The sequence below is a fragment of the Rhinolophus sinicus genome, chromosome 3 (assembly GCF_057876585.1).
Source record: "Rhinolophus sinicus isolate RSI-liver-muscle chromosome 3, RSI-T2T, whole genome shotgun sequence".
Lineage (NCBI taxonomy): Eukaryota > Metazoa > Chordata > Mammalia > Chiroptera > Rhinolophidae > Rhinolophus > Rhinolophus sinicus.
The window spans coordinates 48,761,055-48,779,706 of NC_142503.1; the positions used below are offsets into that span (position 1 = coordinate 48,761,055).

General features: G+C 44.8%; 1 protein-coding gene across 1 annotated transcript in view; it reads left to right on the forward strand.

The window, feature by feature from the left end:
- Positions 1–7,775, forward strand: part of SV2C (synaptic vesicle glycoprotein 2C) — a 183,195-nt gene extending 175,420 nt beyond the window's left edge. Inside the window, exon 13 of the mRNA XM_019728142.3 lies at positions 340–7,775. Within this exon, the coding sequence (XP_019583701.3) occupies positions 340–523 (184 nt within the window). The 3' untranslated portion in view covers positions 524–7,775. The remainder of the gene's footprint in view (positions 1–339) is intronic.
- The last annotated feature ends 10,877 nt before the right edge of the window (positions 7,776–18,652 follow it).

An 18,652-nucleotide genomic window follows, 5' to 3' on the forward strand; every position in this document is an offset into this window, starting at 1 on the left:
AGACAACTAAAGAACTGTATTGTCATACATTTTCATTTAACTCTGGAAGAGAGAAGAGACTTCTCTTACTCCCTGAAATTTCCTCTCTTGAGAAATTGCAACTCGTGGGCAGAATAAGAGTCAAGGGAGAGAGAGTCAACAGAGGGCTGAAGGAACAGTACCAACAACTGGGGTGCTCTCTCTCCAGATGTGCTGACAAGCAGTTAGTTCCTTGCTCTCATGATACACAAAACAATTACGTGGAGATCCCTGGAAAGTGACATATAGGACATTTGCATCTAACGTTGGAATCTTGGAAGTTCCTTTTCTCAGCCTTGTCCAACTCTCTTTTCTTTGCAGGGCAACAGGCTTCGGCTTCTTGAATGCACTCTGCAAAGCCGCCGCCGTCCTTGGGAACTTGATATTCGGCTCCCTCGTCAGCATCACCAAAGCCATCCCCATCCTGCTGGCCTCCACTGTGCTCGTGTGTGGGGGACTGGTGGGGCTGCGCCTGCCTGACACACAAACCCAGGTCCTGATGTAACCGGAAACAAGCCATCCATCCTGTGGGGTTTCCTCCTGCCCTGTCTGTGTCAACTCTCCTGACTGACTCAAGGCTTCAGATTTTTCAGATATAGAAAGGTGGTCAAATATCAGAACACTAACTCTTGCTGTGACTAAAATTTAGATGCATACCATCTTGCCCCTTAAATGTGATTTTGCACAGGTTTTATTTGGGGATTTTCTTACGCCTTGTTACCTTTCCTAACTGTGATGTTACCGCCTCCCAAAAATCAGTGGAAGCATTTTTTAAATGTCCAGTGAGCTGGGCCTCCCTGAGATTCTGTTCACTGGAGGTTTAGAAGCTAAGAAGAGGATTGTGCTGCTATAAGAAATAGATCCTGCTCCTAGTTCAACGTTCACAGGAAATATAAGTTGGCATATTATTGTTTTTGTGCTGAGGAGAGGAGAGGGATTCTAACTTTTCTTTTTTTCTTTCTTTTTTTTTTTTTTCAAACAGTGATATTTCCTGTTTACTTAGAAAAGGACACCCAGCAATTCTGCTGTTACAGCAGAGCCTCTCAGAGAAAACTATGTGGTACCAAACGGAGCTGGGTGGGGCTCTTTCAGGCATGACAATTAAGGTGACTCTGCTGACAAGAAAAATAAAGGCTCTGCAGTTAGCATCAAAGATCTCAGTGAGTTGAATAAGCAAAATATCTGCCAGAAAGCCTAATTAAACTTATGAGAAATGTGAGGGCAAGGGACAGTAGTGGCATCTGTGATGGTGGCATGTGGTTCAGAATGTTAGAAAATCAGAGATCAGAGAGAGATCTTGGGCTTCTATTTACCTCTCCCTGACCCACCCCCCATCCACCCCTAGCTGCCATTGATCTTGCCAGAAAGCGGATTCAAGGAAAGAAAGTCACTTTCTAAAACTTGGATCTGCCTACCTGATTCTGCCATTCATCCAAACTGTCTCTAGTCTAGAGATTGTCAGTCATCTAAGTTGTCAATTCCAAGTTAGGAAGACATTCACACCTAAAGCCATTTGGAAATGCAAACTGATACCTTGAGAGTGCCACTGTCCTGAGGAACAGTGACCACAGTAGTTGACATTGGACTTTCTATAGCTGGCATCACTGAAGCAGGTCCCGTTCCTCTATCTTCCCCTGGGCTGGGGCACTGGCTGCTGGCTCTGTGTGAAATCACAGCCTGCCATACTCCAAGGGGCCCTCTGGCAGACAAGGCAGCATCTCCTGGTAGTTTGGGTTGCTCATATTATGTATGGAATCTGCCTGGTCCTGGAAAAGAGAGGTCAGCAGGACATTCCCACGGGCTGTCAGCTCCTGTGACCTTCTCACCCCTTTGGGCCTGCCCCTCCTCCATGCTGGTCCTTTTTACTCATCTTCTTTGAAATCTGAAGCCTCCTTCTATATTTGCAGCAATGACCTGCAGCCAGGAATAAATCCCACATTAAAACAATATTCCTTTTTTAACTCTCTCTGTCTTGTGAGAGGGTTATATACCTGTACTTACTAGAGGCATTTCCAGCAGGCCTCAATCTTGGGGCCTCACTAAGGAGAGCCTTTGTTTCCAATAGTCATTACATTCAAAGATGTCTTAACCCCAGAGGCTGCTCTGCCTCCCTCTCCGTTTCCTAATGGTCCTCCTAGAGCTCCAGACTGCAGAGTTCAGACTCTGTGAAAAGCTTCTTTCATTAATAGAAGCCACTAATCAACTCCCCCTTGAAGTAATTCAGGTCTGTAGGCGGGCAGCCTGGGGTTGGGGCTGTCAGGAAGAGGGTGGTTCCATGGGGATGTGAGCTGAGGGCCAGAACATCAGGAAAACGCAAATCAAAAACTGCTAAAGTAGCAGGCAGAAGGAAAATCAATAAAGACTAGAGGAGATCTAGTAGACTGATATCCACAAAGCAGGGAAAGAAACAAGACACTCTCACATCTGCCCATTGTAATATTGTTGGAGAACAAAGCCAGCAGTCAAAAACCAAGGAAGTGCCCTGTATATTATTATTCTTCCATATGAACTCATGTCTCCACCTCTCTACCCCTTGATTTATCTTCTTAGAAAAAGACATATTTGGGGACCCGAGCAGGGCTTTTTTTAGTTGGACGCAGCACGTGCAGTAATAACTGCAAAAGTATAATACGTATCTCCATTGACTCATTTCAAAAAAAAAAAATAGAAGTGTGTATGGATGTTACTGTCTCTAGTCTTCCGTGACAGCTAACTTTGCTTCCTGGACTAGCTTTATTTTTACAAATGTCTCCAGTGTCTGTTGTAGCTCTAAATTTATAAACCTCCTCCCAAGCGATGGAGCCCAGTTTACACAGAATTTTATTTGAATGCTGGTTTGGGTCAGAATAGGATAAACCAGCAGAACCCCACTTCATGAGACCTACCACCATGCATCCCCTTCAGCAGGGCCTTTCTTGGTCTTCTTGTCACCTAATCCAAGCCTCCCAGGTGGCCCAAGAGGGATCTATTCTAATCTCCTGGACAGTCTGTGGTCACAAACCTTCTTGGTCACCACCTTTTCCACCTTTCCTACAGTTTTCTCTGCCTCCCTTACATTGTTCCCGTCACCTGGATTGTCTATGAGAGCTCAAGTTCTTCCCCAAGTATGTAGTGTGGCCTGTCTGGCTTGTTCTGGGGTTAGCTGGATTAAGATATAGCTATGCAATTAAATAGAAACCCTCAGTTCTATCAATGTAGGAAGCCGCCGGCACAGGGACATACACCCAGCATCTCAGTTCAGGTAGAAGGAAAATGAGAGTGTGAAAAAGAGAAAGCCTAGGAAACAGTACCACTTGCTCCTATGTTTCTAGCTCCTTTTCTATCTAAAATTTCCTCATAGCTCTTTAGAACCAATCCAGAATCCTCCCAAATCCTATTATCACTGGGTCCTCTCAGTAGGTAAAACCCCCAGCTGCTCCAAACTGTAAATCCCATACCATGTTACACCCCCAAGTGATAGGTTTTAACAACACCCAGCTGCCACGCAATCCTGTGCTTTGGAAACCAAACCCAGGTCATCTTACACCCAGAGAGCTGACCCTAGGAGACAAGATAGATGGGTCTCAGCCCAAGCTCCACCACTAACCACCAGTAAGGCCCAGCTCTTGCTGGGGAGAATGTCAGTCATGAATGTCCTCAGTTTCCCTGTCTATAAAGGATTGGGACTAGTTTGCTAGTGGGAGGAGTCCAAGTCTCTAGAGGATCTTCATGAAAATCGCTTCATCTGATTATCTACCTTCTGATGCTAAACTCATCTTTACAAGCATCAAGTAGGTTCAGTTTAGAAACTGAAAAATTGGGAACTAGGCATGCGTACAAGAGCTCAGGAGGTTGTTTTGGAAGCCCCTACGGGCCAGAGAACATAGTTCCCATGTTGTTTGTGCTGTCGGCTTCTTCAGATTCCAAGCATTATCTCAATTCAATGCTGGTTGGGCAGTTATCATTGCCTGTCCAGGAAAGGGACTCACCCAGCCAGAGACACCATTGGGAGACTGTCTGAGCACAATACTACCACAGAGCTGGATCCTGTCGCTCTCCTGACCGTGTACTCCACTTAAGTCTTTAAACGTGGTCTTAAGTAGACGTAGACCTTCAGAGTTTTTAAGTGATTTTACCTAAGTTGGCAAGTACACTTTCATTTACAAATCTCACCGAATCAGTTCAGATTCGCATCAAAAACTGCTTCGCTGCTTTTCTGGGTGTCTTGAGATATCAAGACAGAGGTAGGAAAAGAAATGTGGTGACAGACGGAGAGTCCAAGAGAGCCTTGCAGAAGTTCCAGTGTAGAGATTGGGGTACAGTTTTTAGACTTTCTAAACCCTGGTACCATTTCAAAAGCGTTCCTTGGGAATACCTTCTGATTCCCTCTGCCAAGCCAAACAGAATATGATATTCTCCAATTTCCTTTCTGGTCAATATCAAAATGGGCTTTACCTATTTTTTCAGTAAAACACCTGACCTGTTCATGCATTAAAGGCTCTAAAGTCAGGAACGTCTGAATTGGGCCCTCATCTGGTGTCACAGGGAGATAACTGGCTGGTTGTTTAGGTGCATATTGGCTATATATTTGGTTTTCCTTTTCCCCCATATCATGCGGAACTTAGTCCAGTTACCAAGCCCACACAAACACCAGTCGTGTTGCAACAACCAAAGCAATCTACCCAGTAGGGCACTCAGAAATGGACTACACGTTTCTTACAGTTTTCGTTTCTGCCAAGCAAAGTGTGTTTTGAGTTAAGCTTCTCTCATTCTCTGTGTAACGTAGACAAAAGAAAATTATCGGTCTCTCCTAGATGTATTGTATATCCCTTCATTGTTTCAGGTGGGTAGGGTCAGTTCTCTGTGTCTGATGCCTTCTGCTCTAAACAGTGGTAATGTCTCACCAGCCGGCTCCAGCCATTGCCAGGGTTACCTTCGGTCTTTCTCAAACAATATCTAGATCCAGTGTTGTAATCCCAGAATTCTGAGTTACAAGGATGCAGCTGATGGATGTTTAAGGCTAGCAGGGCTGGGTGGGGGGAGGACCTTGGCAGAGCATTCACTTCTGCTTGTCATCTCGTGTGATTATTCAACAAATATGTATCGAGCACCTCCCATGGAGGCACTGCTGCGTGGAGATAATTAACCCTTTACGGGACTTAAATGATGTCAGGGCAAACGGCGTGAAAGAGAAAACATCTGTAACGAGGGCCTCAGATGGTTGAAACGCCCTCCCCATGAACACAAAGTGTTATTTTTCCAAATTTAAAAGAACTAATCGCCTATAGTGGACAGTGCAGGAACTCCTTGAAAATCGGGACTATCTTTGACAGGAGGAGAAAGTTCCTCAATGGCTTGGCCTTTGTCGGAGGGACTACTAACTAAGGAAACGAGAAAAACGGAGCCACATATGTGCTATGTCTTTAAATGTCTTGGCAGGAAATTGCCCTAGGTATTATTCAAGGAAAAGAATCAGCAGCAATGAGAGCCCCATCTTTATAGGGATGTTCATTTTTAAAATCCCAGTGTCTTCCAAGGTATTCTTTTCGTGGCCTGAACCTAGAGATGGGGGCTGGGAAGTCTGTTCCAGAGCAGGCAGTGCGGGATTTTTTTCTCTGGAGCGGAGCGGAGTCAGCAAATCCCTCAGCTGCTGGCCTCTGCTTCCCAGGGTGTTTCCTTTCTGATTTGGAAGACTTGTGATTGAGTCAAGTGTCTTCACAGATATCCTAGAGCAGCTTTCCCCCTCTCTACCCTCAGCAGATAAGCCACCCAGAAAACAAAGTCTGACAGTCAGTAGCAGATTTTCAGTTTTCAGTTTAAAACCAGTGCATGGTTGTTACAAAGTGTCTTGAAGAACCTTTGGGGTTCTGCGGCCTGAGGGGAGGCAGAGCAGAGAGAAGGTGGCTGTCAGTGACCCTCCACCCCTATTTCCTTTTTTCCCCACTAGCTCTCTCCTCCTTACCTCCCCCAGGTGGTCCACACGTCCTTTCTTTCCCTTCTCTTCTGTCTCCCTTCCTCCCCCCTTCCTCCTCTTGCTACCTCTTAACTCGCGCAGTGTACAAAGGCAAGGCAAAGCTTTACTGGGGCGCTTGGGGCTAAAGAACATAGTGATCATTCCACGTGTGTGGTGGAGGCCAGAGAATGGAGCATGTGTTGAACAGAAGGGTGCAGGGGGTGTGATCTCTAGACGCTTGGCCCTGTACTGGGCTAGATTTCCAACTGCTTCTCAACTGCTGTGGGGGATAGATAGGCTGTGCACCACTGGCATGAAATCTAAGAGAGGCCCATGTCTCAGAAATCACAGACGTGTGGAAGGTGGACACATCTCTCCATGCCTACAGAGGGTCTTCCTTGATGCAGAAGGCTGGGTGCTTTCCATTAAGAAGTAAATGCTGAAATCGCAGAGGTTGCCCCTTCTCTGCCTAGCCTAGTACATTCGTGCTCCCCTTAGAGCCAAGAGAGTCCAGATTTAGGAGGAGGAGAAAGCGCCCCTCCGCCCTCTGTTCATACTCAGACAGGGTTTAACACCAAGCTAGCGGCTTACCCTAGATGCAGGGGTGCAGAGTCCTAAGCAGCTTTCAGGTTCCTGGAGAACAACGGACCGAGCCTGCTCACAGGGGCCAAAGTTATGTGTCATCTCCCATGGCAGAGGCCCAGTCTGCACCACATTGAGTCCCATGGGTTTGCAGGTCAGTATTGCCCATAAGCCCCAGGGAAGGAAAGACTTAGCAAGCTCAACCTCATGTTGGTACATAAAGGGTTTCTTTCTGCATTTGTATTGACTTAGAATAGGATCCACGGTGCTGGGAACCCAGTTTTCTATGGATATTGTTCCTCCAGAAAGAACGTACAGAAAATTGGCTATTTTATTATGTGCAAACAAAAATAAACTTGTTTGAAGTTACAGAGTATCACCCTCTCACACCCAAATAGGCGTCCAAGAAAGCAACTCTCCCTTGCCTCTGACATACCCCAGGTCTGCCTAGGAAATGGACAGATTAATGACTTAATCTCATTTCCACTGCTGTTGTTATACATTTATTGTACCAAACCTATGTCCTAAATCAAACAGAAGAAAAAAGAAATGTTCTTTCTTGATGTGTGCTTTCACAGCACCCCAAATGTGGCTATGTATCCTTGCCCTGACCCAGGAACATATTGAAGAGATGATATGTCCTTCACTAATGTCTAGATACTGTAAATAAAGTCCTGGAAGGGCTTTTTCTTTCAGGTGGACCTCCATTTCCACATGCTAAACCTACAACCCACTCTCCTTTGCAGTGCGATCTTGGCAGTGGTCCTGACCTTGGTTTTGGCATTTGGGTATTTTGCTTTGTCTTGTCTTGTTTCTTTTCTGTTTGTACTGCTCTGTAAGACCTCCTGCTATGAATGTTCCAGTTACCCTAATTGTACTGTATATACGTGCTGCATGTGTGAACCCCAATAAATTCTGTTTCAGCTTTCTGGATTCTTCATCTGAAGTACAGCTGGTCCTGTTGTGAACTCATCTTTCTGGTATGCTCCTCTGTGTCTGATTCCTGATTGCCAAAATGTTTGACCAAGTGTGTTTTGACAAATGTCCTGAGACAGCCATGCGTATCCTTGTGAAGGGGCATGCTTCGTGTGGGATGACTCGTGTACAGTATAAATCTGTCACATGTGGAAGTGTGTATACATTTATATGCCAGATACCTAACATTCATGTAACAGCTGCAAAGATATTTAATGTACATCAGATTAATAAAAGAGCATTTTCTGCTCCATTATATTCAAATAAAGATTGCCGTGTGACTGACTTCCCTTCCCAGCATGAATTGACCCTTCAAAAGTAAGTTCCTTTTTAAATGTCCTTGGGCATCATGCAAACCTGTTTCCCTTGATTCAGGCTTGTTTGAATTGTTTGTGTGGGTTGGTGTCATGGGTATTGATGTATTGTTGGTTTTACAGGAACACTTTCCAATTGTTGGCCAGGACCAATGGGAAGAAAATGTTTGTGGGGGAGTTTGTGACAAAGCAGATGCTTGTGTTCTTTTGCCCTAGAGCAGGAATAGCAAACAGATTTTTCACTAGCATATGAACTCCAGTTGATTGGTAGTGACTGCTTGGAACGGGAGCTTGAGAAGAATGAGGACAAAAAATTGCCATGTTTTATAATACTGGCATTGGAGGCAGAAACACAGCTTGCATGCCATGGATTTGCTAATCCCAAAAGAATACTTTCGACTGCGTTTAACAGAAGATCCAGCTTCCAATATCTTTACTAATAACGGGAATTGTTATTTCACATAGCAAAGGAGATAGGATAGTGCCAAGGTTGGCTATGATGTGACATGGCACCATCACTGAAGACCCAGGTTCTTTCTGTCTTTTCGATCAGCCATCCTCAGCACACTGGCTTTTGTCCCCTCGTGGGCATGGGATGGTTCTAGCAAGTCTAAGCATCATTGTCACCTAAAAATCTAAGGGTGGGAGAGAGACTGTCCCTCCTTTATGACCCTTTTTAAGATCAAGGGGAATATTCTCAGAATCCTCCAGATTTCCCCCTCTGTGTCATTAGCCGGATTTGCGTCATTTGCCTATTTCTAACCCAGTCACTAGAAGGGGAATATAATTCCGATAACTGACTTACACTAGACAAGATTCTCCTTCCTCCAGAAAGCTTGGAAAGAGTTCACTCCCTCCTGAAGCACATGGCTTCTGATTGCCTGAACAACACTGGCATTTATGAGCAAAGAAGAAGGAAGGTAGCTATTGAATAGGCAAGTCACAGTGTGCCATGAGCTCCATCACCACGCTAATGCTGTAGCCACGTGTAGCTATTTGTATTTAAACTTAAAATAACTCAGATTAAGAACCCAGTTCCTCAGTCACACTTAGCCACATTTCAGGTGCTGTTACCGTGTGATTTGTGGCTGCCATGTTGGACAGCATTATTATTTAGTTTGCTAGAGCTACTGTGACAAAGTGCCATGAACTGGTACAGGCGGACACAGCAGGAATTTGATTTTTCACAATTCTGGAGGTAAGAAGTCCAAGATCAAGATGTAGGCAGGGTTGGTTTCTTCTCCTTGGCTTTAGATGGCCACCTTTTCTCTGTGTTGTCATGTGGTCTTCTCTCAGTGCATTTCTGTGTCCTAATCTCATAAGGGTACCACTCATATTGGAGAGGGACCTCTTTTAACTTAATTATCTCTTTAAAGACCCTAACACCAAATGCAGTTACATTCTGAGGTACTGGGGCTTAGGAGTTCAACATACGAATTTCAGGGGGACACCATTCAGCCCATAACATTATCCCCTGTACGATTTATTTTATTGTGTATGTACATTGTGTGTAGAGTTTGCTGCACACAGAGTATGACTGAGTGTGCCTGTGGTCACATAGGAGAGTAGCACATGCTGTGTTATTGTCACCATAAGAACATCCACACCTGTAGAAAAATTTTATAAGAGTTTAAAGAGTTTATTTGAGCCAAACAGGACACACCTGGAAGCAAGACCTCAACAGACAGAAAAATGCTTCCAAGAATGACAATTTCTTTGATACTTTTGGAATTAAAGGGGAGAACGTAAGGAAGATTACAGGAAGGTGGGAGAAAGCAAGGCAGGGATTGGATTACAGGACCGTCAACAACCTTGTGTGCTCTTTTGACGATGGTTACGATTCTGCTTCCGAGGGGTCTGAAAAAGAGGCATTTCAAAGGTATGTTAACATAGACGTGCAAAAAATGATGGACAGGGCTTGCTTAAGGCAAAGATAACCTTTTACTGCGGAAGTTATATGCCTGGGACGTTACTACCCACCATGACCTGCCCAGTGAGGAATTTATGATCGGATCACCCTGTGAGGTTAGACTTATCACAGAGCCCCTTTTTGCCCATAGTGTGTGTTCACTGTTCTGTGTGCTGCTCGTTCAAACGGGGACATAAAGAGAAAGGTTGAGGAGTAACCCTAGGGCCCTGCATTCATAAGGCAGAAACAGATAACTCTCAGGGACACCCCAGGGCAGGCTAGCCAGGCCTATGAGACCTGTGCTGGGCTGTTCTTAGACCAGTGACTCTTTGCCGCCTTTAGCCTCTCTGCTTATTAGAATTCCAAGTGAGACCTTGCTCTTTCTCTACAATGGTTTTCTTTAACCCTGGAGTTGGTGAGTGCATTTTTCCGCATCTTGCACCACAGCCTCTAAGCAAAGCAGCCCCTCTCTGAGTCTGTCCCCAGTGAAGCCTCCTCCAGGACTGTGACCAGCTTTGTGCCCTGGTTGGCTGCAAGGGGAGCCAGGAGAAGGAGCATTCCTGGCGCTTGGGTAGATCTTGCCAGCCTGTTACAACCGCCATCCCTTTTGTTCCGTGGGGAGAGCAGATGCATCGTCATCTCCTGCAATTTGCAGCCCAGACAGCAGGGGGAGAAGTGAAAGCCACGAAGACCAGTTCCTGAAATGAAGACAGTCACAGCAACTCCCTGGGGCCAGAATGAATGAGGTGGTTGGTCTGGGGTCACAGAGGACACAGTAAGTTTCCTCCCTCACTCCAACTGCACCTGCGGCCACCTGCCTTCAGTCCTGTTTCTGAGTCCACTGCCCGAAAGCCCACAGGGAGGCAGAACAGACCATGAGGGCACAAAATGCCCTTGGGACTGAGATGTCCAAGGACATTTCCTCAGCAAATTCTGTTCTGGATGGGGCTACAAGGAAAACTACAGCAGATCACAGAAGGCTAAGCGACTTGTAAGTTGTCCCCACCCCTCGTTTGCACTTTGAAAACATTCAAAAGCTCAGAGCTTTGCTGTGCGGGCGCTCCCTCTCCAGTCTCCCTCTCCATCAGAGGGCATCTGCAGCACTTGCTAAAGTGCAGGAAGCTCAGGCTTTTCCAGACCTTAGTGTCCACACTGAGGTCAGATGGACCTTCCAATACAGGGGACAGAATATCCCCCTTGCTAAGAGCATGACTTTGGGCAGAAATCAGTTCCAGGTTTGTGGGTTCTCTTTAAGAAAAATTATACAAAATTATCTACTGGGAATGAGAAAAGAAGCCCCGACAACTTACAAATTTTTAGAAACTGACAAATATCATGGACCATCACAAAATCCAGAAACATAATATACTACTTTTTATTAACTGCCTGAAACACCTCTATAATTTGTTTCCTATATTTTTCGGCTCCCTACTCTTTGATTGCCTTTTCCTATGACAGTGGTTTTGTGATGTCACTGTCTATAGAGAGAATAGAAAGATAAAATTAGTTTTGATTACTAATGGTTTTTGCTATTGTTGTTTCTTGTTTCTTCTCCTCTTCCCACATACTTCCTGTGCTGAAGTCACAGACCACATTCATATTTTCAATCCATCCTCTGGCTCTGTACAGTCAAGTCACAAGGCCAGGTGAGTGGACGCAGGACTATTCCTGGAACTCCGTCGTTCCTTCAATGGGACAGCTAGCAATACCTAATCACGGAAGTGATTGCAAACCGCATCACTACATCCCACCCAATGCAAACTGAATGTGTCCCCAACTCAAATTCTTCTTGGCCAGAACCCAAAGTGCCAAGCTCCACCCAATACCAGAGCAACTTGAGAAAAGGAAAACAGATTAGAAAGAACCAGTAGTTTTAACTAAGGAAACAATCTATTAATTTTGGAAATTTTTTTAGTTTTGCAAATGTTTAAAGAACATAAGATCATGGGAACACCTTACTCGGACCTTCCCAATGCCTTGGAAGGGACCAGTGCAGATGGGGCCCCTGAGGCTTAAGCTTCGTTAACTTCGTGGTAAACAGTCCTCGGAGTTTAGGAGTCATAGGGATATGGGTTTGAATCCTGACTGCCTCTTAACAGCTTTAGGTCGTAGAGGAAGCTTAAATCAGTCTTTCTGATTGTTCATTTTGACAACTATACATTATAAATGACAGTTTCCATTTCCCTGAGGTTTGTAAGAAAATGAAAAGAAAAGGCTTAGCAAAGTGCCATACATCCCACTAAGTAAATGGAATTGATTAGTATGATTGTCTCAAAGCTGCTCCTGGAGGCAGGTGTGTACTTCCCTTTACAGGAGGGCATTGAGATGCAAAAATCGTGGGAGCCAGATCCCCTTGGAGTGCTCAGATGGGGTGGAATCCTGGCAGTCTAACCCTCACAACATTTCTTGCAGCAGGATGTAACTTCTGGCTTCTTTGGTCATCAACATGCATTGTAGGGATCTTGGCCTGGCAGCAACTCCAAGTGACTCACCCACAACCCCCAAACCCAGCTGTGGTTCCACCTTTCATAAGGGCAGCCTCACAGTGCTCTGCCTGTGTGCCCAGATGCCCAGCTCCACGGGAGGGCCTCTGGCAGCCAGGAAGAGAAGGAAGGAGAAGCAGTGGCACACACCCAGGATACAGGAAGTTGCCGACTCCCGCAGCCCGTGAGTACACAGTGCAGGCCTTGGTGGGCCTGGAACACCCATCAGGAGCTGCCTTCTCCCCTGTTACCTGAGGCTTGGCCATCATTCATCCTGCTGGGTCGGAGAAGCTCCACAGAATGGTTGTCCAAGCTTTTCCCCAGTGCAGCTGTGGTGCATCACACTCAGAGGAGTCTTGCTTCCCTTGGGACTAAAAGACTAAAGAGCAAGTGTTCCCAGCAGGCCAAGCTGACAAAACAGTGGTGGAAGACATGCATAATTTACAGGGACGAACAAGGGCCATGATAAGTGATCCCTGAACACAGGAAGGACCATGGGACAGCAACTGCAAACCATGTCTGGAGCCCAACACTGTGCCAGGCCCAACAGGGGACACTTTGGAGGTAGTAAAGGAGATGCAGCACAACAGGGAGTTAGGAACTTGGTCTCTAGACTTAGACCTTATTCTAACCCCACTAGTGCTTCCGCACTAGTAAACTGTGTGGTCCAGGACAAGGTCATTATCCTCTCTGGGGTTCGATTCCCCATCTGTAATACAGGGATACCTATGTCCCAGTTGGAGAGGATCAAATGATATAATGCAAGTGCTTCGCACACTCTCTTAATGTCTTTTGATGCACAGAAGTTTCTGGTTTTAATGTGGTCTAATTATCACTGTTTCCTTTTTAGGTTAGTACTTTGGAGATCCTATAAAATAAATCTTTGTCTACCCCAAGGTCATGAAGACATTCTCCTCACCTAGCTGTTTTATTGTTTTTTATTTCACATTTAGATCTACATTCAGCTGGAATTCTTACTTTGTGCACCTTGGTATCCATTAGAAGGTACCGTGAAAGATGTGAAAGGGCAAGCTACAGAGTTAGGGAAGACATGGGCTGTTTGGATAATAAACCAAGGACTTTTATCCAGAATAGATGAAGTACTCCTACAAATCAATACAAAAAAGACAGATAGCCCAACAGAAAAGGAGCAAAGACTTACATGGAAACTACATAAAAGATGTCCAGAAGAACATGGCCGTGAAACACAGGAAACCAATCTCACGAGTCATTATCAGGAAAGTGTAACTATTACTAATAAAACCACATGTGATATCACTAGACAACCCCTACCCCAAATGGCTGAAATTTCAAAGACTGATAATACCAAGGAGCTCTCATCCAGGAACTCCCATTGCTGGAGGGAGGGTGAATTGGTATGACCACTTTGGAAAAGGGGAAATATCAGCTAAAGCTGAAGGTACACATATCTTATGATACAGAATTCCTCTCCTTGGTACATGCCCGATAGAAATGTTTGCATATCTGCACTAATGACATGTACAAAAATGTTTGTAGCAGCCAACACCAAATATAGGATGGGCTAGAGAAATACCGCCTTTATTAGGTCACCCTATACTCACCCACTGATTGTCGCACCGCTGATTACTCCACCTCCCAGTCGTCTTTCTGACATTCATACATCCTCCTGAGATCCCTATATACATTCTTACTTCTCCCTATTTGCCAGTATTTTTACAAATTCCTTCTAACGTGGATTTCACCCAGTTTTCTAAATAAGTATGATTTTTAATGCCAATGTCACTAAAGAAAATTCAGAAAAAGCAACTTGCCCTCAATTGGTTACCAAGGAATTAATTTCTATGGGAGAGGGACATTCTCTTTTCCAAAACTTTCTTATAATATAATGGCTACCCTTGGTTGAGCTCCATCTATAGGACTTAATGCTTTACATACAGTATTTTTATTATTTTATTTTAAAATAACTTTATAATTTATTATATTTATATTTTAAATAGCTTAATTTATTTAATTAAAAAATAAGATATTTGTAATTCATTATAGTTTATTTGTACCTTAAGTAACTTATAATAAATTCTTTTGTAATAGCATTTTATAACCAAATAGGTATATCATTATCCTTATTTTTCAGATGACAAAACTGAGACTCAGGGAAGTTAAGTAACTTGGCCAAGGACACACAGCTAGTAAGTGACCAGCAGAATTCAGACCTCGGTCTATCTGATTCTAAAGCCCACAGTCTTAACCAATAGGCTAGCTATAGGACTTGCATATTTAGGACTGGCTTAGCATCAATGTTACACCCCCAATATTCTCACTTACATCCTTTTAGGCAAAGAGAAAGGCAAACTCCAACAGGAGAAGGGAGAGTATCAACATTCTGGCATTTTAGAGTTAATTCATTCAGGGGTAAGCATGTCTGCCATGTGTCTGTTTCCACATTGGGCACCAGATAAACAATGGTGATTTGGGAAGACAGACCCACTCCCTGCCCTCTCAGAGCTTTCCCTACAAGAGTCTCCAGAGTGGTAAATAAGCATTCATTTCAGACAGTCATTCAGCATTAGTTCTTGAACAGTTGCCCTAAGCCTGGCACTATGCGGGCTTCTGGGGACGGACATACAGGATGGAGGAGACATACCCAGTTCTTCCTTTCCCATTTACAGTCTAGCCAGGGAAGACAGACAAGGAAACAGGCAAGGATAATACAATACAAATTATTACAGCAGACAGGTAGGGCCTATGGGAGCTTCCAGAAGGAGAACCAGGCCCTGACAGGAGGTTGTGGTAGGCTTGCCACCCTGTCCTGGCCTGATGCTTGGAGGAAGGCCTAGGGACTGCTGAGCTGTTGTGACTTGTCCAGGCTGCCAGGGTGACTTCCTAAGTGCTCTTTCATGTGCCAGCCAACTCAGAGATAATAGCTAAGAATTATAGCATACTTAACACGAGCCAGGCACTGCTCTCGTGCTTTACGCTTATCTTCTTTACTCCTCACAGCAACCCTATCTGAGAATGTTTCCGTTTACAGAAGAACCCAAAGCAGAGTAAGATTAAGCCATCCCCCCAAAGTCATAAAGCTGGTAAAGGGAAGAACCTGGCCTGGCTCCCAGGCAGAAGGCTCCTGCACCTGCACCCCTCCATCACACTAAACTTCCCCCCGTCTAGAAGTCTCCAAAATACCAACTCTTTCGCATCACTGCTCAGATCTATAGCTGCCCCAAAGCTCATAGTTTTTACACAATAGGCACAGGGATGTTGGTAAATACTTACTATCCATCTCTCCAGATTTACAGTATTGGCAGATTTCCTTAGTGTAAATACTCTCACTATAGTTGATTTCAAGCTACCGGTGTGATGTCTCTGAATGTGGATTTGAGAATAGAGGCCCGGTCTCATCCTCATACAGTATGTCTACCACACAGAGACAGCAGACGTAAATAACCTCAAAAGCATGGATAGTGGTAAACGCAGTGAAATCATTAGGAACTGATATATTCTGAGTATTTATGACCTTCGTTTTAAATATAATTTATTTAATTTTATGTTTATGTAAGTTAACTTTTGACAATGACTCCGTTTAACAGCGGCTTGCAAAAATTTGTGGAAATTGAGCAATCGGCTTTTTGCAAGCCAGTGCAACACACTCCAGCATTCCACTGGATATAGCCCAGGTTTTCTGTGTGATTTGATTCTAAACTCTAATGACCTGCCTCTGCCTCCTTTGCAACCTTTCGTCCCCTACCAAGGAACCAACAGAGAGAGAAGGGAGAGGGAGAGGGGCCAGTAAGGACAAGGCACCTAGCGCAGTGGCAGCCACTGTGGTCAGTGCTTTACGGATGTCATTTATGTCACCCTCCCATTAACCTCATAGGAAGGAGAGTACTAAATATCCTCATTCTGTTTACACATAGTAGGCACATCATTAATATTTGTCAAATGAATGAATGGACAGTCTAAGGGCACAGCCCAGCTCCTTAGCCTACATACAAGGCTCTCTGTGATCTTGTCCCCGCCTTCCTCTCCAACCAGCAGCCTCCTGCCTCACCCGTGTGCACACATCTCACTGGCGCATGGCATGCTGGGACACACTGCCAAGCCCTGCTGCTCCTGCTGTTCCCCTCACCTAGGAGGCCCTTTCACCTTGCTTGTCTTCCTGAGTCAGGTTTCCCCAGGAAAACACTCTGGGAGAGAGATTTGCGTGAAAGAAGTGTATTGGTGAGTGCTGTTGGGAATAACATCCATGAAGGAGTGAGGAAAGCAGGATTGGGCGGGGAAAAGTTGAACTGTGATGCAATTGAACAGATGTCTCAGCTGATCCCACAGGAGGCTCTACTTAGGGGATGGCTTTCAGAATTGTCCCAAATTGAGGCAAGGGGGTGGTGGGCCTTAGTATCTCCATCAACTAGTCATTGGATGAGGGCCATCTGAGGGAGGGGGATAACCTTGGGTGAAGCAGCTCCCTTTCACGGGGGAAGGCCTGGGCAGAGATTCAGCTTCGAGCCATCAGCAGACATTCGGGGCAGCTGGGAAATGAGTGCTTCGCTCCTAAAGCAGGACATGGGTTGTGCCACACAGCATGCACTGCACCTCCTTCCTTCTTACAGGTAAGAAATGATCCAATTACAGCCTAAGCTGCTTTAGAAAGCCTATCCTGACTTCCTCTACCTGTCGCCTCCCTAGCTGAGCTCCTCTAGCATCCAGAGCTCACCTCATTGTGTTAAAAGTGACTGTGTGTCTGTCTCCTCCACTTGACTGTACGAGCTGGAGGGAGGAACTATATTTTATTTTCCTATATATCCTAACAGGCTTAACTCGATGGCTAGTTCTGCCAGAGGAACATAAATTAGTAACCTGACTCTTTACACAGTTATGCACTGCTTTACGATAGAGATACATTCTGAGAAATGCATCGGTAGGCGATTTTGTTATGGGAACATCATAAAGTGTACTTATGCAAACCTAGGTGGTACAGCCTCCTACACACCGACACTATGTCATACACCACTGTCGTGTAAGTGGTCCATCACTGAAACGCCATTATGTAGAACATAACTGCATAATAAACTAAATCTACAGGTGTCTGTATTTTTAAATAGCAGTGTAGCATTAATGGTTAAGAGCATGGGTGCTGGACCCCAGTTTTGTGTATCCATTTCCTGGCTCTGTCACTTCTAGCTGGATGACCTCAGACAAGTTGCTTAATGGTTCTTTGCCTCAGTTGTTTCATCAATAGAAAAGAAAAATAGCAACTACCTCTTAGGATTGTTGAGTTAATGTAAAGCACTTAGAACAGTGCCAGGCACATAGTAAGCTTCCAATAAATGTGAGCAATTATTACCAGAGGCACGTGTATTTTCAGCAACTCACTTTAAATCGTCAGAAAATGACTGACTAGAATAAAATCCTTGAAACACTTGGCTCTCAACAAAAACACGTAAAGATGGATTTTTAGCCTTCATTTCAATTGCTACATTTTTTCATCTTCACACACTGTGAAGCAATGTATCAGACCTTCCGGAGCAATAACTCCAGGTAGTCAGTTGAAGACTTTTCTTTAGTATGTACTAGTGAGACAGCATCTCCACATCTGCCCAACAGAAATCAGCTTCCAATTGATAATGACATTGCAGCAGCCTTCACTTCCCATTGACGTTCAGACGCTACACTTCAGTTTTGTGGAATGAAGATAACACGTTATCTTCTTTGTGGTGAGCTATTTTGTGAGCCGTTTGTTTAAAATGATGCAAGAATCAAGCTACCACAAATCTGCACGTTCTGAGTGACCAATTCCCCTGTCCCACCCTCCATGCATGCAGTTCTCTTCTCTAAGGGCCTGCAACTGCTAGAGAAAAAGATATGGGGCAATTTCCTGTCCACCATTGCTTACCTGACTGCTAGCCTTCATTCTCCAGAAGAAGCAAAGGGAAAGAAAGGGAGAAGGAAGAGTGGGAATGTGGGAATATGGGGAATTCTCCAAGGAGGGGAAGAGAAACACACGTGCCCCTCTTTCCCCAGAGCAACCCTTTTCCTGAGGCCCGAGATACTCCTGTTGAAATTCTAATGAGCCTAGCAGCCGAGTTTTGTGGTCTCATTCTCCAGCGTGAAATCTTGCATTCAGGGTGGCTTGAGACATGACATCCAGATGAGCTGCGGAGGTCCAGAGCCCCTGAATTGCTGATTGTTGTGAGGTGGTTTATTAATTCACTAAAAAAAAATAAATAAATACCGAGGTACTACTATGCACCAGAAGTCATTGTAGGCACCAGTAAGAAATAACACAGACATGGTCCTTCCCATCCTAAAGGAGCCTACATTATAATGGGGAAAGACAGTCAACAAGTAAGCAGATAAATTAACAAGATTCTGTAAGCAGGTATGCAGGACTAACACACAGAACACAGAACACGGCAATGGTCCTCCATCATTGGGTAGGAGCTACTTTAGATCAGATGCCTCG